The sequence below is a fragment of the Dryas octopetala genome, chromosome 2 (genome assembly GCF_963921425.1).
Source record: "Dryas octopetala chromosome 2, drDryOcto1.1, whole genome shotgun sequence".
NCBI lineage: Eukaryota > Viridiplantae > Streptophyta > Magnoliopsida > Rosales > Rosaceae > Dryas > Dryas octopetala.
Genome location: NC_141367.1, coordinates 12,700,243 through 12,724,026, shown reverse-complemented (window position 1 = coordinate 12,724,026; position 23,784 = coordinate 12,700,243). Strand labels below are relative to the sequence as shown.

The window sequence follows — 23,784 nt, the reverse complement described above, 5'->3', positions numbered from 1 at the left end:
TTTTCCCAACTCTACCACACTTGAAACATATTTGGGTCCAGTTGTCATACTTAAATCTAATCTGGTGTCCTTCCACTTCAACCTCAGGCCTATATAGGCCTTCTAGGCTTCCAATTAGTTTCACAAAAACAGTGTCATTTTTTATACAATACGTCCACTTCTCGCAAAAATGATGTGGAATTGACAAAATAGCAATAGATCGTGCACCTAATGTTGTGAATTCATTCCATAAAATTTCACATTCAGGTAATGGTAACGGCTTGTTAGATATTTTATTTTTCTGAAGAGTTGGTGCAAAAGCAACATAGAGAAATTAGAAAATGAAAGACAGTTTAATATTTAAAAGAAAAAACAAAACAAAAAAGTTGATAAATCCATCCACTAACCATTGACAGTACATAGCGTAATAGGGGGAAGTATTTTCCTTTTACTTTTTGGGTGCATACCTGCTTATGGCCTTATGGGAAATGAAGTTGTTTATGGGCTTCAATTTTTTTTGTCAGATCCATAAGAGGAGTTTATAAAAAAGAAAAAATCCCCGAAAGGAAGGCCCATGTATTAAAGAGAGGAATTAAGCTTGTGACAATAAAAGCTAGGCGGAGATTATTTCGACTACCCTACATTGCTGAGTTGATCATTCTAATATATTTTGAACAAATTTTTTCTATTTTATCTTTTCTTGCAAAAAATTATAGAATCACCCAGACCCTTTTGACAGCATGCCACCGAAATATACTAAGGAGTTCGGTAGCTTATAGCCGAATATAATGACAATATTCGGCAGAATACTATCGAATGCCTTTTTCATTTCCATTCAGTAGTTATTTACCGAAAACTCAGCCAATATTCGGCAGTTAGGTGCAGAATAACCACAAACATTTCAACAGACAAGTATCAAATAACCCAACAAATAAAATTTAAATTTTTTATTTTAAGGGTAAAATTGAAATTTAAAAATAGAGTGGTCAACTCAGCAATTTAGGGTGGTCGGAATAGCCTAGGTCAAATTAAATTGGGAAAATTTTATCTAAAGGACTCCAACTATACCTCATATCTCTATTCAGGACATGAATTTCACTTTGTATCAACTGAGGATTGAAACTTTTATTTTGTGTCAATTAAGGACCATGTTTTTTTTTTTAGTTTTTATCTCAATTTTGGCTCGATATTGGACCCATCAAACCTCTATCAAATTTAGCAAACTTATACTAGGTTTAAAGCTATGCATCTCCTCTTTACAACCAAATAAAGATCACTCAAATCAGATATCTACAACTTCAGATAATCGGTCCCAAAGTAAGGTACCCGAAATTGTTCAATCAGACCTTTGGGAAAATATCTGAAAAATTAGACAGTTTCGAGTACCCTAGTTTGGGGCCGATTATTTGGAGTTGTAGAAGTCCGATTTGGGTAATTTGTAGATGGTTGTAAAGAGGTGATGCATATCTTTAAAATTAATATAATTTTTCTGAATTTGGTAGAGGTTTAATGGGTCCAACGTCGGGTCAAATTTGAGATAAAAACTAAAAAAAAAAAAAACAGGGTCCTTAATTGACATAAAATGAAAGTTTCAATCTTCAATTGACACAAAATAAAATTCATATCCTAAATAAAGACATATGGTATAGTTGGAGTCCTTTAACTAAAATTTTTCTAATTTAAATTTGTCTCTCTAAAATGACCCTCACCACTAAAAAAGACCTCGGGGGATTGGGCTTAAAAAAAGGCCCGTATTAAACAGGAAGCCAAAATCCCACATCGGAAGGACACAGCTTGTCCCTTCGGGGACATCCGATAAAATTGGAACGATACAGAGAAGATTAGCATGGCCCCTGCGCAAGGATGACACGCATAAATCGAGAAATGGTCCAAATTTTTTTTCAATTTTTTTCGTGATGTTCTTGTGGTGTTCAATAAAGGCCAAAGCCAAAGTTGAATGCAGTTTGAGGGGGTTTTGGAATCCCCAGAAAATATATGAGCATTCGCAATGCCCAACTTGTATTATGGCTTTCCTCTCCGATTTTCCAGGTTCAAAACTTTGAATTCAATGTATTTTCCGTGCTTAAATCATATATTTTTGCATATTTGATTGTTAGGTGACTGATTCTTGGTCTTCCAGGATTGTTTATTTGCGATGAAATGCATACGTGAACCTGTTTGATGAAATGACTCTGTCCTATGGTCCCAATAAAGTTGTTAAGTATGTGCTTTCCAATGATCATTAAATTAACACTTGCACTTCTGGGGGAGTTTCTGTAGCTATTTCCTCGTCTTGCTCACTTTGCTTATGAATCCCATTAAGCTCTAATTTCATACTTGACAATTACATGAAGCTTTCATTCGGTTGCTCTTCCATACTTGACAATTACTTTGTAGTCACTTAAGTTAGTAAATTTGTTTGGATTATGACTTTGAAATAGTAAACAAAGTTTATAATGGCTAACCCTCAAAATTATGGGTTTTTAGCTAAGACCCCATGTTTTGATTGCTGCCTCAGTTGTGGATTTATCTGACTACTTGTCCTTGCCAACTTCTATTGTGGAATTCTACCCAAACTTTATTTGTTCTATTCCTTATGGTTCATCTTCGGCAAATATAGAGCCTCTTCTTTGTAAGATGATTCAGAACTTGAAATGGATTAAGTTATATATAATCACATTTTAAAGAAAATGAATTCTAACGAATAATAATGTCTCAATACTTTTATTTCTGTGCATATTAAAAGGAAAAAAAATTAATCTAAGAATTAAAAAAAAAAAAAGGAATTTGTTTCAAGTATAGCTATGTAAAAGGGTAATACATACATTTAACAGTTGAAAAGTAAATTGCATGTGTAGTAAGACTGTATACCATATGAGAATGATGGTAAATATTAATTGTATAAGGGACATATAATTGTGAGTAATAATAAGAGACGAGAATGCCCATAGGATCAAGGCTGAATTGTAAATTTGATTTAGAAGTTTCTTGTGACCACTATTACAATCACATCAAAAAGAAAATTGTAGCACTGTGCTAAAATCTTACTCTGATCTTGGCCTTTGTTTGTTATTTAACCATTCATAGCACTGCTGTGCTAAATTGCTAGAATTTTTCTGCTCCTCCCAAATGGCTAAGACATTTTGCCATATCCTGCAGGCATCTGTATCTGATGCCCATGTCTGATCCATCTCAATGGGCTTCTTGCATCTACAAATGATGCTTACTTCTACTTTCTACAATGCAAGAAGTTTTAGTATTATAATGACATTGTGGCCTCACTGCTCCCGGCCATGGAATTCGAAGCAGAATCTCTTGGCCAGTTAACTACTGATGATCTGGAAGGAAAGGTAATAATCATTCTCTTTCTTTCTTTATGTCCCATTTCATGTTTGACTTGGGTGTCTATATGATCTTCGGACTGATAAGAACAGTGGAGGTGGGAAGGGCACCTATGTTGAAAACTATGATGTGGAAACAAGTCAAAGAGTATAGCTCAATAATCTGTTGAAAATAGTGGCAAAGTTCTACCTGTATTAGCAACGCACCCATCTTAATGTAGTGGTTAGGATTTTGTCACGTATGTAAATACATACATAAAGTTGAGACATTGGCCACATTGAAGCTCAGATGATGCTCAAAGCCATAGTTTCAAACTAATTTTCAATTTACCATTAAAATATAAGTATCAGTCTGGTAGATAGAACCACAATGAATTTTTGTGTGGTTGTGATTCTTTAAATGGCAGACCTGTCAGTTTATTAGGTTGTATCTTTATGGGCCCATTTCCCATAAAACCTTTATTTTCTAAAGGTCTTGTGTTGGAAACAACCATTGCCTATTTATGAAGGTCTTCTGTTATGCTTGTGTTTGCTTCAGCTATACATGGGTAAGGACAGGTAGGGGAGTTGTTTAAAGTTTCACATTTACATTGTTGGCTCTGTTTCCTATTACTTTAAGCTTTTGGACTATTGGGAAATTCTCTTTTGCGGATGTCTATTGCACATGCCCATTTCTTGCAATAGGTTTTGTGGGTTTCACCATTCCTAGAGTTTTGGGGCTAGAGTTTGGTTTAGGGTTTGATTTTTGGACATTGTTGGATGGAGTTTTGAGCTCCATTATTTTGTTTTCTTGCTTAGATCAAATATATAGAATGGAAGGGGTAGGGTGCAGGGGGAGGCCGGGATAGATTGACTTGAACAACTAAACATCCTCAGTTGGGGAGGAGAAATAGAGAAAATATGGAGGAGGCAGTGGCACTTATTTTTTCTTCAGGTGGAAAAAAGAGGAACGGAATTTGAAGGAAATGATAGGTTAAAAAGCATCTTAAAATCTAAGACACTGTTTTCATCAAAGGTTAGAAACAGACATGCACAAGCCAAGTGCAACTTAAACATCTGCAATAGAGAAATCCTGTTTGACTAATTTCTACAACGTTACTATCATATGACCTACATCATGGCTTACTATTATGTTCATGAATGATATCATTTACAATGCCTTTACAACAAAGGTCTGATGACTTCGATTAACATATGATTGTGACTCAAGCAGTCAAGCTCATTGCTCATTGCTCATTCCAAGACTGCAGATTTTTGATGCTTGGGGAGTACATTTATTCTATTGCACATCTCCATTGCTCAATCTTGGGGAGTAAAATGTTTACTGAGAGGATTTGGTTTGACATTTTTATAGTTTCTGTAATATGGGGGACATGGATACCATCTCACTTGATTTAATTGAGATGTATGTGGGATCTCAATGACTGGTCAATAGTAATGTAGCAATATCAGTTCATTGGTCAAAAGTGGGATGTTTGGCAGGCCAAACAGGGACAAGGAGTAACATTAGTGGAACATTTGAATTTCTATCATGACTCTTTACAGCTTGGTTTGCTTAAACCATTCCCAACAATGTAGTCAACCATGTCAAAACTGGAGTCTCTCCCCCTTCTGCTGTAGTTGATCCTCTAACCATTTAATTATACATGCGGGTGCACACATATTCAGCAAGAAATATTCGTTCGTGCAGGCGTACAAATTACACATGTATAAAACAAAGTTATTACACTGTGTTGGTCTGTTGAAAGTACAATTATAATAAATCAATAATGATCTTTAAAAAAGATGACTAACTGATTCTTTTCCTTTTTTTAACTTTAGTGTACTTTTAACAATAGTTCTTGACATAGAAGCATAGTAAGACTGGAAGCTGATAGAAATTAAAAGGGTCGAGTGAGTTTTTATAGGACAATTCAAAAGTTTTGTTATATTATTATGATCCTTCGGGTTTTACCTTAATATGGTATGTTCCTCAGTTATTATCTTAAAGGGTTTTTTTATTTTTATTTTAAGTACCTAAACTTTGACGCTTGTCTCAATGTGACACCTGAACTTTTATTTATCCTAATTGAGTACCTAAACTTTTATTTTGTGTCCAATAGGTACCAAAGTGAATTTCTGTTAAAACGGTTAACAGAAGTTAAGGACAATATGATCACCTCAAATAAATACTAATAAACCTTTAAAAATAATATAAAATATAAAACAAATAAATAATTGAATTGAAAAAAAACAAACAAAAGCCTAGCAACCCTTTCGTCCCCAAACCCTTCTCTCTCCTCCTCCCCTGCATCGATAACCCAACCCACCCACCTCCCTCCCCATCTCCGGCCTTAATTGATCTTGCTGTCCTCGGCAACAGCAACGGCGACGGTGACGGCGATTAAGAACTCGATAGACTCGCCCTCTGTCACGCTACAGAAGCCATCAGATCAACAACTGGTGGATGAATAGGTCCTCTGCCCCCAAATCGGGGTGATGAAGCCGATTTCCTTTCGGTGGTTCATGTGTATATTATCCAACTTGATTACAGGTGTTAATAACGCAGAAATGAAGGGATTTATTCAAAATATTTGCTATAAATATACCAAAGCCTCTTCTTTTTTTTCAAAGTTGTAACCAAACCTCTGTGAAAAGATCATATAGAGAAACAAAAGATATTACTTTGGTAGTATACACTCCGAAAGTGCAATGGCTATACATTTCTTCCAACAATCATTTAGCAGCAAAATAACACATGAAGATCACTTCCACTGAGGCCACTCAATTGTTTCTGCACATCCTTTTTTAATAACAGATGGACCGGACGACAAGATAATGGCCGTGCGGTGGTGGGTGGGTTCGGTTGCCGATGCGAGGGAGGAGGAGGGAGGAGGGTGAAGGCCTGAAGCGGCTGCTGGGCTTCTTGTTTTGTTTTCCTGTTTTTTTTTTTTTTTTTTTTTTTTCAATTCAATTATTTATTTGTTTTCTATTTTATATTATTTTTAAAGGTTTATTAATTTTTTTTGAAGTTACCATATTGTCCCTAACTTCTGTTAACAATTTTAACACAAATTCACTTGGGTACCTATTAGATACAAAATAAAAGTTTGGGTACTCAATTGAGACAAATAAAAATTTAAGTACCACATTGAGACAAAGGTCAAAATTTAGATACTAAAAATGAAAAAAACCCTTTCTTAAATGATTCCTGAATATTTTTCAAACCAACTACATTGTTTCAAATGTACATTGCAAAGAAAATTGCCCAATTTGAAGTGATGATATAAGATGATTACATTGCACACATACATTACCTGCTTAACTGATAGTAGGGTTTATCATTTTCGCCTGCATTTGATGGTGTCTCTTCTGAAAGTGGATTTCTTACCATTCCCAAACCTATACCAAAATTGCAGTTTGCACTGCTAGAGAGCTCTTCAGTTGACGAGGATCTTGCAAACTTGAAGAAAGAACTATCTGGTAGTTCAAAGGTATGCCTTATCATGCAGGAAAAATATATATTCCTTGGATATTGCAACCATGTTTCTAGTGATATAGCTCCCAAGTACTAGTTTCTTAAACTCAAAATTGCTGCTCATTGTTTTTGTACTTATTTGCTCTCTGATTTTCGTATAATTCCATCATGCTCTATTTGGTTGACCAAGGAAACATTAAAAGAAATTGTGGAAGTCTAAATTATCTAGGTTGTAATGGTTTTCCTTGGAGGGGTGCCATTCTGTAGGTTGGAATTGGTAATGGGGCTTACCAAACCAAAACCAAATTATATTGTTTGATTACTCTTATCTTAAAAGTTTATATTTAAGAATTCCTACACATTAATTTTATAACACGAATTCTTAAATAAATCTTAGTACTGATAGTACAATTATAATAACATTATATGTTGATAGTTTTTCTTTGTAATATATATATATACACACATATTTGAATGTTAAGAAATTAAAAATGAAAATAGCATTCCTACATATTTTTTTTCTTAATTGCTTCTCAATAACCAGGTTCTTTGATATTTTTTTTCTTCCTTTGTTTCTCCAAGGGTAGCTTCCTCTGGGAAGAACTGTTGCTCCGAGTTCAAACAAGCCATATCCATTTCGAGATTCTGAGATTGAGATGGAGCTTAATGAGTTGCGACGAAACGCCAAGGACTTCTAAGTTTTTCTCTTCAGGCAGGCACCAATATTTGAATTCTTTAAACCCAAATATGAAGTTGGTTTCATTTTGAGAACCCGTTAGCATTTTGTAAAGCGGAAGGCCAACCGGTTAACTTTGTATAGCTCGAGGCCAAATTTGAATGAAAGTACTTATTTATTTATGATAGTAGGCACACTACTTTGTAATTGTAAGTTATATCTGCTGCAACAAGCTTGTTTTTGCATATGCATGTACAACAGCCTATAAATAATATGTACATTTAGCATACTTTTTGTCCTCCTTATCCTTATGCATATGGAAAATGCTATGGACACCAAATTTGTTCCTCAAATTTGCTTACCAAATTATGTGTCATGACACATGTGATGTTAGAATTTATTATTGTCCAGAGTGGGCTCAGACTTGAAAAAATAAAAGGTTTTTTTATCACTAATAGTCTCTCTATTTTCATCCAAACATCAAATTAGTCTCTAATGCATTTTCAATTAATTTCATTCCTCATTTTTGTCATCAAACATCAATTTGGTGTTCCTAGACACTTTGAAAATTCGCCAAAAATAGCTTAGGATACTAAAAAAATTCTCTGAAAATTTTTACGGACTCGTCTTGACTACTACTATTTTTATATAAGATCAAATTATCAAATTGATTTTGCATAAAATTCAGAATTCCCAAACTAATTCCCAGAAATTTCTAGAAAATACTAAACGTCAATTTGATAATTTGACCCCATATAAAAATAGTAGTACTCAAAATGAGTCCATAGGAATTTTCGGAGAATTTTTTTATATCCTGAGCTATATTTGGCAAATTTTCAAAGTGTGTTTAGGGCCCAAATTGATGTTCGGTGGCAAAGATAAATGATGACATTGAGTGAAATGCATTTTAGAGACCACATTGATGTTTTAATTTGGTAAAAGTTGAAGAACTATTTGTGATAAAAAGCCTGAATAAAACAATGAGGAAATTACTGAAATTGTCTACTTTATTTTCTAAGTCTCATTTTGGTCTACAAATTTTTTTAAGTTCCATATTGATTCATGAATTGTCTGATGTGTTTCATTTTGGTCCAAAATAGACAATTTTGTCCCTCAAAGTCAACTCATTAGTACAAAACTGAAGGGCAAAATTGTCTAGATTTGCTCGATTTGAACCAAAATGGAACACTTCAGACAATTTGTGAACCAATATAGCACTTAAAAATTTATGAACCAAAATGAGACTTAGCGAATAATAAGTGGACCATTTTTGTAATTACCTCATAAAATAGTGGTAAATGTAGCATTGTTCATAGCATATATTCCATTAAAATAAAATTTCTATCAACAAACCGAGTGATTAAAACCAACAAGTTATTTATTTGGTGATATTTAATTCAGGTTTCAAATTGGAATCCCCTCATTGAAAATTGGAAGTAAATGTTTGAAATCTTGCACAGCTAGTGGAATTATTCTATTTCGATAGGTGTCCTTACAAGCCGTATACACAACATAGTCTTAAGACCAAAACTGAAGAATATTAAGTTCATTTTAAATCAGGTAGCATCTGGGTGGCTTCCTTACTAAAGCAATTTCAAATCTATCTTGCTCGGTCCATTCAAAAAAAGAGAACCAGATGGTAGATTCAAATATTCCAAGTTTGGACTGAATTAATAATAATTGTCAAATCTGAAATGTGTTTGAGGTTTATATTGTTATTACTATCAAACAATGGTAGAATGGCCAAACCCCAAACGTATAGTCTTTTTTGGTCTCAGCTCTAAGACATGAACAAGGGCATATGAGTAAATTCATTCAGGGTGTTCAAATTTCATTCTTGTTGACTTGACACATTCAAACATGAGAACCCATGTAAATATATTGTATCCAATATTCCCCGGCCATCAACCAACAAAACTAATGTCCTTAGTTTTCATCATCCATGACTCTGTTATAACTCCTTGGTCAACACGTAAAGCCCACAAAGCCCACCAAGCTAAGAACCCACCACTCCAACAAGAATGTTTCATACAAACTCTCTCACTATAAATACGACAACACAGCTAAGGCTTTCTCATACACTTCCATCAGCCACCTAAAAGCCCCTCTTGAAAAAGCACAGCTGCTGCACTAGCAACCTAGCTCCACATTCCACAAGGACCCCAACTCATCTTTTTTCTTGTTTCTTTTTTTGAGATTTTGGAAGATGAATTTCCACAAGATGAGTATTGTACTGATGATCATGTTTGTCGTATCGGTGGCCATCTTGAGCCATGTTCCGGTCGAAGCAACGCGAGTGTTACCGGAAGATTTTTCCGGTGCCAATCACTTGGAGACATACCCATCGGTCTACGAGAAGGCCAAGAACACCATGGAATGTTGGCTTCAACGGCTAGCTTCAGGACCAAGTCCCAAAGGGCCTGGTCACTGAAACTTTCTTTCAAGCTGAAAAAGGCCTTGTGTATAGACATTGGTTACACTCCCAAATCAAAGCAAGCATATATAATGTTGTTTCACTAAGCTGAGATGTACTTGTAGTATGAATTTTGCAATATAGAAGAAGCATACAGAACAAATGTAAATAGATTTGTTTGCGGTTAATAAATGAAAATAACATTTTTTTGTTGAATCATATTATGGATTGAAATACCTTACTTGTTTGGACCAAAAAAATGCAATAACTTTTACATAAGAAATGCTAGTTAATTTCTCCGGCCGTTTACTTTTCCTGTCTACTTTTTCACTTTTCTTTTACCGTGTGCACAAACCCACAAACAAAACTAACCATTTGATGTTTGAAAACAATTCATTTATATATATATATATATATATATATCAGTAATGATCACTTGCTCACCGTAGAGTGAGGAATTATCCGCTCACCACAGAGCGGGGAATTCAATGATCGAGACTGTCCATTTTTTAGGTCCATCCTTAAGGGTCGTCCCTGTAAAAAAATCAGCAAAATCGATAATTGTTTGGTCCTCCAAACGTTGCAGACAAATACAGTTCATCAGATAAGGTTGAAATGATGTTGACAGTAATACACTGGCTAAACAGTTTCCGATTTGGCTGATTTTTTGCAAGGGTGATCTTTGAGTGATGCCCTAAATTATGGACGGTTCTGATCATTGAAATTCGTTGCTGGGTAGTTAGGTGAGCGGGGAATTCTCCGCTCTATAGTGAGCGAGTGATCATTACTGATATATATATATATATATATATATATGAGGGTGCTCTAGAACTAATCAGTTAGTAAGATAATACGATATTAACCATCATTTTTAGCCCACTACACAATGTAATCTCATGATCCATATCGTTTATTTTTTAGATTCTCATTCAAAGATCATCCTTGCAAAAAATCAACAAAATCAGAAATCATTTAGTTAACTATTAGTAAGCTAATTGTGCTCATATAAATGGACGAACACAAGTTTTTCAATAAAACATAAAATGATTGCTATGATAATCAAATGGCTAAATGCTTTCTGATTTGGTTGATTTTTTGCAAGGTTGATATTTTAATGGAGACCTAAAATATGAACGGTTTGGATCATGAAATTACATTGTATAGTGGGTCTAAAAGGGTGGTTAGCATCGTATTATCTTACTAACCCATATATATCAGATCATGTGCGCATTTGTACTCTGATCCAACTCGTATTCTATCAAACAAAAGAGCTTAGCTCATTTTAGGGAATCTTGGGAATATAACGCTTGAGGTACGTGTATTATATTCTTGGGAATTCTTAAGACAAGTGCCGCTGTGGAAATCCTAGATTGGGACGTGACAGTAAACTTGGTATTCTCATTGTCAATAAGAGATACATCATATATATAGTACATTAATAGCCTTAGCCCTATACAAGCTAGTAAGAAACTTGAGAAACAAGTTACAAATTATACAAGAATACTTGACTAGAAAACTAAACCAATTACTGTAGTGTTCATCTCTACTAAACCATGTAGAAAATATGCTCTGTGTATTTCATAAGTGAATGATTACAAGTATATATATGTTTACATCAAGCTTCTCCCTCAAGTAACTAATAAAAATCTAATAACAACAGGAAACCTAGAAAAATAAGGTCATTCTATAACACCCCCCCGCAAACTATGTGGTCTTCGGCAGACGAGTTTGTCACACAAGAACTGATGACGAGGCTTAAGAAGTCCTTTGGTAAGTATATCAGTTGTTTGATCCTTGGAAGCAACAAAGTGAACACGATGACTGCCCAATGCCACACACTCACGAACAAAATGATAGTCAAGTTCAATGTGGTGTGTAAGGGCATGGAAAACAGGGTTGGCGGCCATATACGTAGCACTCAAATTGTCACAAAACAGATGCACAGGAAATATATAAGAGATTATGACCGAGTTCATGTAGCAAGAAGGTGAGCCAAACAGTCTTCGCGCACGCATGAGAAAGAGCTCGATACTCAGATTCAGCACTAGACTTTGAGATAGTGGGTTGCTTCTTGGAACACCATGAGATGAGGTTAGGACCCAAAAACAAGAGATAGCCCGTGGTGGAGCGACGAGTAATGGGGCATCCAGCCCAATCTGCATTGGACTCGACTTGAAGGCGTAGGGGAGCGGAATGATGACGAAGCATAATACCATTATCAAAGGTACCCTTGAGATAGCGAAGAATCCTCTTGGCTGCAACAAGATGGGGAGCACGAGGATAGCTTATAAACTGTGCCACATAATGGACAACATAGGCAATGTCGGGTCGAGTGATGGTGAGATACTGAAGCGAGCCAACAATACGGCAAAACTCAAAAGGATCCGAGAGCAACTCACCATCTGCCATTGTGAGTTGTTTCTTTGCAGCCACATAGGTGGATAAAGGCTTGCAATCAAGCATGGAGCTGCGCTTTAACAAGTCAAGGGTGTACTTGGTCTGGGAGAGAGGTGGAGACTTGTGTCCAGAGGAGTAACTTCCAAGCCAAGGAAGTAGCGAAAAGGACCCAAGTCCTTGATGTCAAATTCACGGGCTAAAGAATCAATAAAGGACTGCATGATAGAGGCAGTGCTACTGGTGATGACAATGTCATTAACATAGAGAAGGAGGAGCAAGGTATGACCATGATGCGGAAAAATAAAAAGAGAAGAATCTGCTTTGCTTTGCCGAAACCCATAAGAAAGAAAAAAAGTGCTCAGGCGAGTGAACCAGGCTCGAGGAGCTTGTTTGAGTCCGTATAAGGCCTTATGAAGCCAACATACATGGTGAGGGCGAAGAGGGTCCTGAAAACCAGGTGGTTGAGACATGTAGACCTCCTCCCGAAGATTCCCATGGAGAAAGGCATTTTTAACGTCGAGTTGGCAGAGAGACAAACCACTTGAGACAACCAAACTAAGAACAGTACGAATGGTAGTAGGTTTGACCACAGGACTGAATGTCTCATCATAGTCAATGTCAGCTTGTTGATGAAAACCCTTGGCTACCAAGCGAGTTTTTTAGCGTTCTATAGTGCCATTGGAGTTTCTCTTGATGCAAAAAACCCATTTGCAGCCTACTTTTTTTTGAGAAATAGAGGGAGACACCAAAGACCAAGTGTGGTTCTTTAACAAGGTATTGAACTCCTCAACCATAGCCTCAAGCCACTTTGGATGTTTAACAGCCTGAGAAAAACAAGTAGGTGCAATGTCAGAAGCAAGAGAAGATAAATAAGCCTGAGCTATAGGGTATTGGACGTACAGTGCCATCCGTGAGCACAAGGGGGTTTGATAACCCCACATTGAAGCCGAGTCTGCATAGAATGTGTACGGACTGGCTGGTCGGGAACTGTGATGCCGGTGGGAACTGTCGGTGATGATTTTTGTGGTGGAGGAGAAGGCAGCAGTGTGGGGGGATCAGCTGGCGGTGTAGTAGGAGCAATATCAGGATCAGGAGAAGGTGGGTTTGTGACCAGAATGATGTCTAGGTCAACCATGGAAGAGGTAGAGGAAGTGGGCGGCAAGCTGGCAAAGGGAAATGCTTGCTCGTTGAAGACAACATGGTGAGAAATATACACCCGGTTGGTGAGAGGATCCAGGCACTTGTAACCTTTATGTTACAAGCTGTAACCCACAAACACACATTCAACTGAACGAAACATTAGTTTATTAGTAACATATGGCCCAAGGAAGGGATAGCAAGTGCAACCAAAAGTTATAAGATGAGTATAAATTGGAGGAGATTTGAACAAGAGAGAATAAGGACAAGACCAATTCAAGAGAGGAGTAGCAAAATATTAATGAGATAAACAGCCGTCAAGGCGGCCTCAACCCAAAGAGAGAGAGGAGCCTTGGAGGCATTAAGTAGGGTGCGTGTGACATCGGCAATGTGCCAGTGTTTGCGCTTGGCCAAACCGTTTTGTTGAGGAGTGTGTGGACATGAATGACGGTGATGAATACCCTTGGAAAGACAAAACGAAGTAAACGCATTATTAATAAATTCACCACCACCATCACTTTGTAGAATTTTAATAGTGGCACCGAAAATATTAAAGACCACAGTAACAAAATTGGTAAAATGAAACAAAACCTCAGACTTGTTGCGCATAGGATAAATCCAAGTAAAACGAGAAAATTCATCAGAGAAGAGAACATAATATTTAAAGCTTATAATGGAAGAGACAGTGGACATCCACACATCTGAATGAATTATAGCAAAAGGAAATTGGGCATAAGTCGTTCTTTTATTGAAAGATAACCTGGTGGACTTGTTGAGAGCACAGTTCTTACAAAAGTTGAGAGAATGAAAATGACCTAAACTAGAGCCTAAAGAAGAACCAAGACGACCAAGAACAGTTGAAGACGGATGACCAAGACGACGATGCCAAATATTGGAAGACGCAGCCATGGCGTTGAGAAGAGAAGAGAGGGTCGGCTAGGGTTTGGGAGGGTGGGAGAAAAGATCGTATTAGGCTCTTGATACCATGTAGAAAATATGCTCTGTGTATTTCATAAGTGAATGATTACAAGTATATATATGTTTACATCAAGCTTGTCCCTCAAGTAAGAAATACAAACCTAATAACAATAGGAAACCTAGACAAATAAGGTCATTCTATAACAAACCAATAGCATGATTTATCCTTAACACTAGTTACATAATTAAATAATCTAAGGTTCTTCATGCAGTTTCCACTTCTTAACATTTGCAGTGTTCATCCCTACCACACCAAGTATAATGTTCATTTGCATTTAATTTTCCTCCAACATCCCACTTTTAAAAATGAGAATTCAAATTGGTATAGTCCCAACAATTTTACTAAGGTGCCCAACTACAAGCACTAAAATTATGTTATGTGAACGCCTTCCTTGATATATTGGCTGATAATACGTGATAATCATTTAATTGCTTTACATAATGAGCGTACCTCGAGGAATTTAAGGATGTTTATTTGAGAAAATGCATGATAGGTGCTCAAACTGCACAAGAAAAACATTCAAGGTGGTTGAACATGCACATTATATTTCTAATTAATTGATGCAAGCAGCATGATCTTTCTCACGATTTTCAGTTGGACAAGAAATACAATGATTTTCAGTCGAAGGTACCAAATCTAAATACTGCTATTTTTAAAGTCTAACAAAATAATTTACATTAAAATGTTTGGGGACAATTAATTAGTTTCTAGCCGGCCATTAGTGCTAATTAATTGTCTTTGTTTTGTTATGCTTGTAGTTTGCAGTGTTATCTGGACTTCTTTGGCTCGTACTTAACAATAAATATTCTGCCTCTCGTCTCTCAAGTCTCAACACAGAGTTACACAGTCAACATTACATGCTTTTAGCTGAATAGTAAAAGGAAATTAAACTGCAAAAACTTGTGCCACTGACCTGCCGCCATTTACCCTTATTTTTCAATATATTTTTTTAATTTCTTTGTGAATACATTCTCTGCCATGACTATACGGCCATATGACTACAATTTGCTGACTGGAAAAATAAGTTGGAATCGGTTCTTTGATTAATTGGAGGGCATTAAGTAAATTAAATGAAAAATAAATTTCAAATTTAATTATAACAGTTGATAGTTGACACCAAAACTTGGAAGGGACCCAATGTGTCCCTGTCACCCAGCAAAACTAAGCTCCCTTAGTCCCTTGTATGTCAGCCATGACTCGTCCAAAACCTACTTGGTCAACACGTAATTAAGTCCAATAAAGACAACTATAGAGATTATGCTGTCATGTGGGTTTGCGATGAATATTAGTCTATTTTAATTTTCGGGTTACTTAATACTAACTAGATTTATTTATTAATTATTTTGTTTTTTAAAACTTATATTAGAATTCCTTATTTATAAACGAGACTCATCACTCATACACCATTATAATCTTTACTATCATCGCTGCTACCACCGTCGATCAACACATATATATTCACATGCCACCACCATCGCTACCGCTTGGTGCCTTGACTACTTTCGTGTTATTTTACTATACAGATGCAAACACCCCGCACCTCCAAGGAAAAAGGAATAATTGGTCCTGCCAACTAAGAAAATGGAAAACCTAATGGTACTAAAATTTACCAAACTTGTAGTCTTGAATACAAACAGTTTTGTTAGGTAACTCAAAAAAGGAGAATCAAATTGAAATTCGCCACAAAATTCAATTTCATAATCTTCAAAAATTTCTGGGCAAATACATTCCAAAAGTGTTTACTAATTAAGAGTTTATCTATGTATAATAAAAATTTGCATGTGATACGAATAAATCTGGCTTGCATGTCACTAATATTAGAATACTTGTCACTAATAAAATTTCCTAATAGTATATATAAAGTAATTAAACTTGTCACTAATATTAGAATACCAATCAAGTCACTAAGATATCCTAAAATTAAGATATCTTATGTAGGTCTGTAAATCTAAATTAAGCACCTAAATTTTTTAATTTATATGGGTAGATCAAAGAATAAAAACACTATATCATATATGCATAAGCTATTTTCCATTGTCAGATATTGACTAGAAATCAAAGCATGCACCCCGATTTTCTCCGTGGCTAGTCATCCCCTGGCCATAGTATTTGACTTGAATATTAATCTCATCATGACCAAGGGCAGTAATAGCTATAGTACTATATATATAGCGCGCTGAATAATTATCAATTAAATTCAGAAGGATGTTCAAATTTTAGAGGCGTTGACAAATTCAAACCAGGGAATTGAATTCCGTGTCCTACATGCAAAAAAAAAAAAAACCCACTTAAGCTCTTATTTTTCTGCGCATCCAATAGAGTAGTATATGTTGAATTATTGACTTTTAAAAGTAGTGCTCCAGTGCAGCTCGGTCAACAAGTATAAGCCCCAATAACCCTGCTACCAACTTTAACAAACTCTCTTGCTATAAATATTAGGTAACGTCTCTACTTTAATTTGCATCACCCACAAGCAATAATATTCTAAGCAGCTCCTATTCCACTTGAAGCTAGCATACAAGTAATATTACATATACAGTGTTTTAGGGCATTAATTTAATTTGTTGATGAAGATGAATTTCAGGAAGATTGCTAGCACAATTTTCATTGTCTTAGTGATCATGTTGATCAGCCATGGTGGGGTAGAGGCAACAAGAGTGTTGGTAGAGGACTTTGGTCTAATTCAAACTCAAACACAAACACTGTACTCCTCTGTGAGCGTGTACCAAAGTGCAAAACACAGCATGGAGTGTTGGCTCCAAAGATTGGCATCCGGGCCTAGCCCCAGAGGTCGTGGTCACTAGCTCATTCAATTGCAACTCAACCTATACACCCAGCTGACAGATGCATTACAAGAAATGTAAGTAAAGTCTACCTTCATTAGTTGTACAGGAAGGGGTGGTAATTTGGCAATAGAGACTAAGTGCCTTGATTTTAATAAAAATATATGGCAATTGGGCAATAGGGACTAAAGTTTCCAATTGCCACCATTTTTTGTGCAACCAATGAATGTGGACTTTGCTCACATTTCTTATAATGAGCGCTACCTAGTTAGTTACTCGGTCAATTACAACAACAAATTAAGCATATATATACTGTTTTTTTTTATTTTTTTTAACTTTACATTGGGATATGTAGAACCGTGTAATTTTTGCTATGAAGATTCATTCACAACAAACGTGAATTAATGAGAACTTAAAGAACTACACGTCAAACTTGTTTCTAGTTTGTTTTGTCTTTTATTTTTCATCCATTGAAAGTCTGATATTTATATGTGTTGTCTCTCGGCAACATGGCCCACATGTTGGATGGATCGAAAAATTAAGAAACAAATCACAAATGTCATTTTAGCTGTGCATTGAGCGTGCCAATTAGCGGCTATAGACCAAGCGCAGGCCTTAACCAGGCCCTATTTTTAGGGATATGGGTTGGCCCAACTCAATGTTTTGGTGGGCCTAGCGCAACCCATTTTTTAGAGGGTAGGAGCTAGGCTTTAAAATTTAGGCCTTGGGTCGGCCTCACCAGGCCCTATATTATGAGTAAATAGTTAAAAGATGGAAAACGGTAAAGCGTGTACAAATACGCAACTGTAGGCCAAGCATATAAATTGTGATTTATGCGTTAATCTGACTTTTTTTTTAAATGATTGCGGGAGGAAAGAAGGAATCTCGGCCTCGGGTTCTCAATGCCTTTGTTTTAAAGGACTAATTTGGTAGTGTTTAATTTTGAGTGTTCTTAATGGTTTTTTTCTTTAATCGATTCACCTTTAACACCACACTTGTCTTGACTCTGAGAATAGTCCATAAGGATGTGAATCAAGCAAAGTAGAGGAGAGAGGTGATCAGATCAAAGTGCTACCTCTCAGTTAAGTCTCTTTTCCCTCTATGTGGCTGGTGGTGTGGATGGGGTTTGGGTCCTTTCTTTTCTGCTCTTTCACAACACACATGAAATAAATAAGATATTTTGAAAAGCTCTAAACCTTAATTGGACTTTTCCACTTAACAGGTAAGTATATAACTCACCTATTTATATTAGGTGCGCTATTCGGATCCAATTTTTTTATTTTTATTCCAACCATGATCTCTACACCCAACTCCAAATTAAAAATTTTAAAAACTTATCACCACACCCAACCAATTTTCCAAAATTACTCTTATCAAAACCCAATAAACACACCAAACAATTCCTATTTTCTATTCCCAACAAACACACCCAACACCCATCACCATGAAACACCATAACCACCACCATCCAACACCAAATTGGGTATCAGCAATGCCATCACAAAGATCCATTTAAGAGAAGTGTTAAAGTCATCTTCAATCATTTGAACAAAAATATTGTTGTAGCAACTATATACAAAGGGATTTGGGCATTCATGCATTTATATAGATCAAGGAAATAACCAAATAAGGGTCAGACTGGCTATGGATTTTACAGTCAAGAAATGAGTGTATTGAATCTATTGATCTCATTTCAGTTCATGCAACTTCCAAGCTTTAATTCCCAAAAAAAACTGGTATAAATAGCATCCTATATATATAGATGGATATATTTGCATTGCCAAGAAAGGTAAGTTAGTACTAAACAAAAGTGACTGATATTTCCGACAATGTTATAAGGATTTGATACCCCCTCCCACCCACCCAATTTGGTTGTGAAAGATGGTGAATCAAAGCAAACCCATGTTGGGTATACAGAAATATTAATTGGGTATACTTCAAGTTAATTATTTTTTTAAGTTTTAAATTAAGTGTTTGTCATTAATAGTCAATTTACATTAAGATAAAATTGTAAATTAATATTTCATTTAATTGTTGGGGCTACTAATAAAAAAGTTGGGTCCGAGTAGTGGCACCCTAATATAAATCAATTAAGAATCCATAAATTTAGACATTTATTACTTTTAATTTTGAATTTTAAAATTTTTTATTCCCTAATATTTTATGACGCACCTACATTTAATTCCAAATACACAATTATCATGAGCACATTAAACACCAAATATATACGTATAATTTACCCTTATATATATGGAGAAAAATGAACAAGTAGCCTCCAAAATTTAAGAGAATAAAATGGTAATAAAGTCAACACAAATACGTACGAACCTATTCCTAAGGTTTATAATCACAATCTTTTTACATAGTTGTACAATGCAACAATACACCAGAAAACAAGCATAACTATATTAACTTCATTACATAATTGATCTATAGGTAACAAAGCCTTTTACTTGTACGTGTAACATCCCCGTATACAAACTCACCAAATCTCCAACCTTAAACCATTACCGTTCTTTCCCAACCTCCCCAAATAGTATACAAATCGACAAAAAATTCATAACAACATTTCATCAAATATCTAAAGAACATCACCTAACACACTCTAAATAGTCATCTAAACTCTACTCAACTCCACTAAAAATTCAACCTTTTCATGAGTTGTATAAACCAAATGAATCCCCACCCAAAATAGGTATATAAACTCAAAAGTACAAAGTATATATATCATCACCTCTAACTCAGGTAAAAAAGGATAGAAGAATAAGAAATCTCTAGATTGTTCAGGTCAAATAAATAAAAAGAAGATACATTTGACTCAGGTAAAGAAAAAGATCAAAGAAGGAGAAGATACCTTTCGCTCAGGTTAAAATTGAAAAAAGTAAGAACAAGAAAGAGAACGTAAAAAAAGAGAAAATTATACCTCTAAATCAAGACAAAAAAAATTAAAAGAAGAACATTGAAGATGAAACAAGAAGAAATAATAATAAGATGATTGAAGAAGAAGGATGACAATTTTATTTACCTTGTTATCAGAAGTTCTGAGAAAAACATACAAACACACAAATGCATATATCTTTGAAAGATGATGACACACTGCCATTATGCAAGAACATTCAAAATTCAAAATTACAACTTGAAATGGAAAAAAATTTAATTGTCATAATCATAATTGTTAATTGAAAATTGCTTAAAATATGGTATTCATTAATTCAACATTAAAAGTTACCATTTGAAAACATAAGGGCAATATGCATGGGGTTGTTGAATAATAGGGTAACTACCTATAGAAGGAAAGTAATCCAACCGTGACATCAATCAAAATGGGTTTAAATTGAAAGTGAAAAACCCTTGAATTTTACCCAAAGTCATGTATATCTTTTGGGTTTATTTCTTATCCAAAATAAAAATTGCAAAGTCAATTGTGATGAACGCATTTTGGTTTTAAGCTTTATCCAAAACTAAAACCAAGTCAAATATTTATTTACTCGAACTTATAATTAATAATTTTCAAATATAAATATTTAACATATTTATTCTGGCTTTGCATGTTATGTAATCAGTTTGGGCCCAAACGAATGGGACCCAATATTAATTATAACTGTTAGCCCAAATAAATTTGGACCCAATTAATTATTCTAATATATTTAATTTCAACTCAATAATTAATTAATATAATATAAGTAATTATGTTTTTCATCTATGAATCTTTTGCTTGGTCAATCAGTGTGACCTCTTAACTTCTAATGATTTTGGTAGCGTAACTTAATTTCATAAATTAATTTATTCCATTAGAATTTTTTTCTAAAACAAGAATAATTAATAATCATATTTATTAATTATTTTTTTATTGCACAAGTTATGAGTGACACCTAGCAGCATATCATGATTATCCAGAACAATTAGAATGATGGTGATCAAACCTATTCAATTACAAACCTTTCGTAATGTATCCTTCTGTCACACAATAACTCGAACATATATAAACAATAAGGCAGGAAACCTCTTTGTCAATCCCCTATAAATGTTCATATATCTTGATATCTTCTAACATCTTTTGTTCAATCTTATAATTTGGAAACGTCATTTCTCAAATTATAATCTAATGCTATGATCAAAGTCGACTCTAGAACAACCATCATAGAATGTCACATAGATTATGCGTCTTTTTACTGAAGGTGACATATTCATTGTTCTACTAACATGACCCTTCGTACATGGATCACTAGACCCGAGCCATACGTACTTCAAGTCCCTTCCTCGAGTATAGGCACATTGTATAATCAAAATCTAGTCACGCATGCACAAGCTAGGTAACTCATAATGCCTCAAGTCAGAAGATTATTGACGACATAATTAAGAATTCTTGTTTAACATGACTTAAATCTTCATTCAAGAATTCCTTTTAACTACTATGTTAGTGAACTTAATTCCTAATAAGCACTCACTAGTTTATCATAGAGTGCAGTCCACACAAATTATCCGAAATCGATCATCCATTGTTAATGTGCTGATATAACAAGTGCTGACGTAGAATCACTTGCGTTTAATATGTTGTCCATTAATTAGGAACATCTTTAATTAGGAAATAAAAACTAAGGAGTTTAGGTCTCTTGATTTTAATCTTCTTTAGAATATATTCTCCTTACCTCAATTTCCATAGACATTTTATGTATCGATTAGCATATGACACATGTACTAATATATTATTGACACATAAAACAAACCTTGCATTTTATTTATTTATTTAATTAATTCCTAAAAGCCAATAACAAATTGGCTTTTAGGGAATACATGCAACAAGTACCTCAAAAGCTATCCTCCCAACCGGACAATTTGATTAGCTTGTCCGTACAAACCCCACTGGAGATTTAGGGAATCGAAACCCAATGTCAAGAGAAAATAGAACATTGAAAAGAAGTCATACACTCATACACTGGATACCCACACACACAAAACATTCCCAATAATCAGGGTGTGATTTTTTTCCTACCTGGTGTCTAAGATTAACCTTGTAGTGCATGCACTTCCACTTCACCAAAGTCTAATATCTCTAGTCTGGGTAACTAGAAATTCAATTTCGAAAATAGTACAACTTAGTCAAAAGTCAAAACCAGTAGACTTTCGACATAACCTTTTCCTTCAGTCATATCTCCCTAGAAAATCAAGAAACCAGTCTAGTTAGACATAGTTTATGTACTTTCAGGGTTTACCTAAGGGTTTTACTTAAGTCCAAATTTAACTTAAGTCTAGAGGTTGACTAGTTGAGCACTCATAAGATGACCAGGTTAGGGCGAGAGGGCTGGGGAAACTCCGACCTAATTACCTTTACCAGTAATATTGAAGCACTAACCTCGACATCACTTTAACTTAAGTCTAGACGTTGATTAGTTGAACACTCATAACATGACCAAGTTAGGGCAACATCATGTCATGCGCAATTACTGGAGTGGCCTCAATCCATTATTCAGTTGATTGATTAACATATAAATGAAACCAACTTTAAGCAATTAGTTTGTAGCAATTCAATTAACCAATTTAATTAATCAAACTTAAATTCTTTCATTCAAATACTAAAGTTAATTAAACTATAATGACAAATTAATTAGTTTAGGATTTTTGAATTTGTTCTGAATTTTTTTAGAAATTTTCATGGTTAATTTTGCTGTGAAATGTACCAACCTACGAATTTGGTACAATTAAAATGTACCAACTCACATATTGGTACAATTGAAATATGCCAACTTATATACGTACTGATACAATTGAAATATACCAACCCACACACATATTGGTATACTTGAAATGTACCAACCCACGTACTAATATAGGGTATATGTACATTTCAAATGTACCAACCTACATACTGATACAATTGAAATGTACCAACGTACTCATACTATTTTTCTCAATTCCCTTTGATTAGTTTTATCATTTTGTAGACTTATATATTTTTATTTGAATTTTTCAGGTGAATATTTTGTGAGATTTCTACAATTTAAATTTCATAAATTTTGGGATTTGAATATGTTAAATCCCACAATTTTTGAGATTTAAATCTAATTTATTGTAGAATAATATTAAGGATAATTTTAGAATAGAAAATGCTAACTTGATAATTAGACAATATTTGTGAAACTCAATCAATTATTATAAACTATTATGGTATTAGACAAGAGGGGTCTATAAATTGGACCGGTTTCTAAAGCTCTCATACAATTTATAGAGAGCGGACTTGATCATATCATTAATACTTAAACCTTCATAATCGTTCATATTTAAATGAGACATTATTAGATTTTTTCAATAAAAATATTGAAATGGAGAGAAAGAGGTTAAACGTTGCTCTATTGATAGTTCAAATTAAAAGGAAACGTTAAATATTCTAATCTTTCACACTCCAAATCCCTTCATGAACAATTTTATATAGGAGGAATGCTATTCACCTTCTCCAATCTACCTTCTCCACCGACCTTCTCTTTTATTATTCTCATTATGCAATGTAAATTCATGATTGAAACCGTTCGTTTTTTAGATCTAACTATGAAGATCATCTATGCAAAAAATCAACCAAATCGGCAATCATTTGGTTATGTAAATGTGATCAAATAAACAGATGGCC

The 23,784-nt window shown here is 34.8% G+C and overlaps 1 protein-coding gene and 1 non-coding gene across 4 annotated transcripts; both read left to right on the top strand.

Annotated features, from left to right (window-relative positions):
• The first annotated feature begins 1,772 nt into the window (after nt 1-1,772).
• Nucleotides 1,773-7,698, top strand: LOC147293188 (membrane-associated protein VIPP1, chloroplastic-like). Of its 3 annotated transcripts, none has more exons than XM_086232106.1 (5): nt 1,773-2,028; nt 2,120-2,200; nt 3,139-3,329; nt 6,719-6,793; nt 7,365-7,698. In XM_086232106.1, the coding sequence occupies exons 3-5, from the start codon at nt 3,273-3,275 to the stop codon at nt 7,473-7,475; spliced, it is 243 nt and encodes an 80-aa protein (XP_086088232.1). In that variant the 5' UTR covers nt 1,773-2,028; nt 2,120-2,200; nt 3,139-3,272; the 3' UTR covers nt 7,476-7,698. The 3 variants fall into 3 exon arrangements, with proteins under 3 accessions (XP_086088232.1, XP_086088230.1, XP_086088231.1); XM_086232104.1 differs by having other exon boundaries at nt 7,360-7,698; XM_086232105.1 differs by lacking the exon at nt 2,120-2,200 and having other exon boundaries at nt 7,360-7,698.
• Nucleotides 1,776-1,878, top strand: LOC147293189 (U6 spliceosomal RNA). The gene has a single exon (XR_015120968.1). It is a non-coding gene; the product is annotated as a U6 spliceosomal RNA (small nuclear RNA).
• Nucleotides 7,699-23,784: the final 16,086 nt, after the last annotated feature.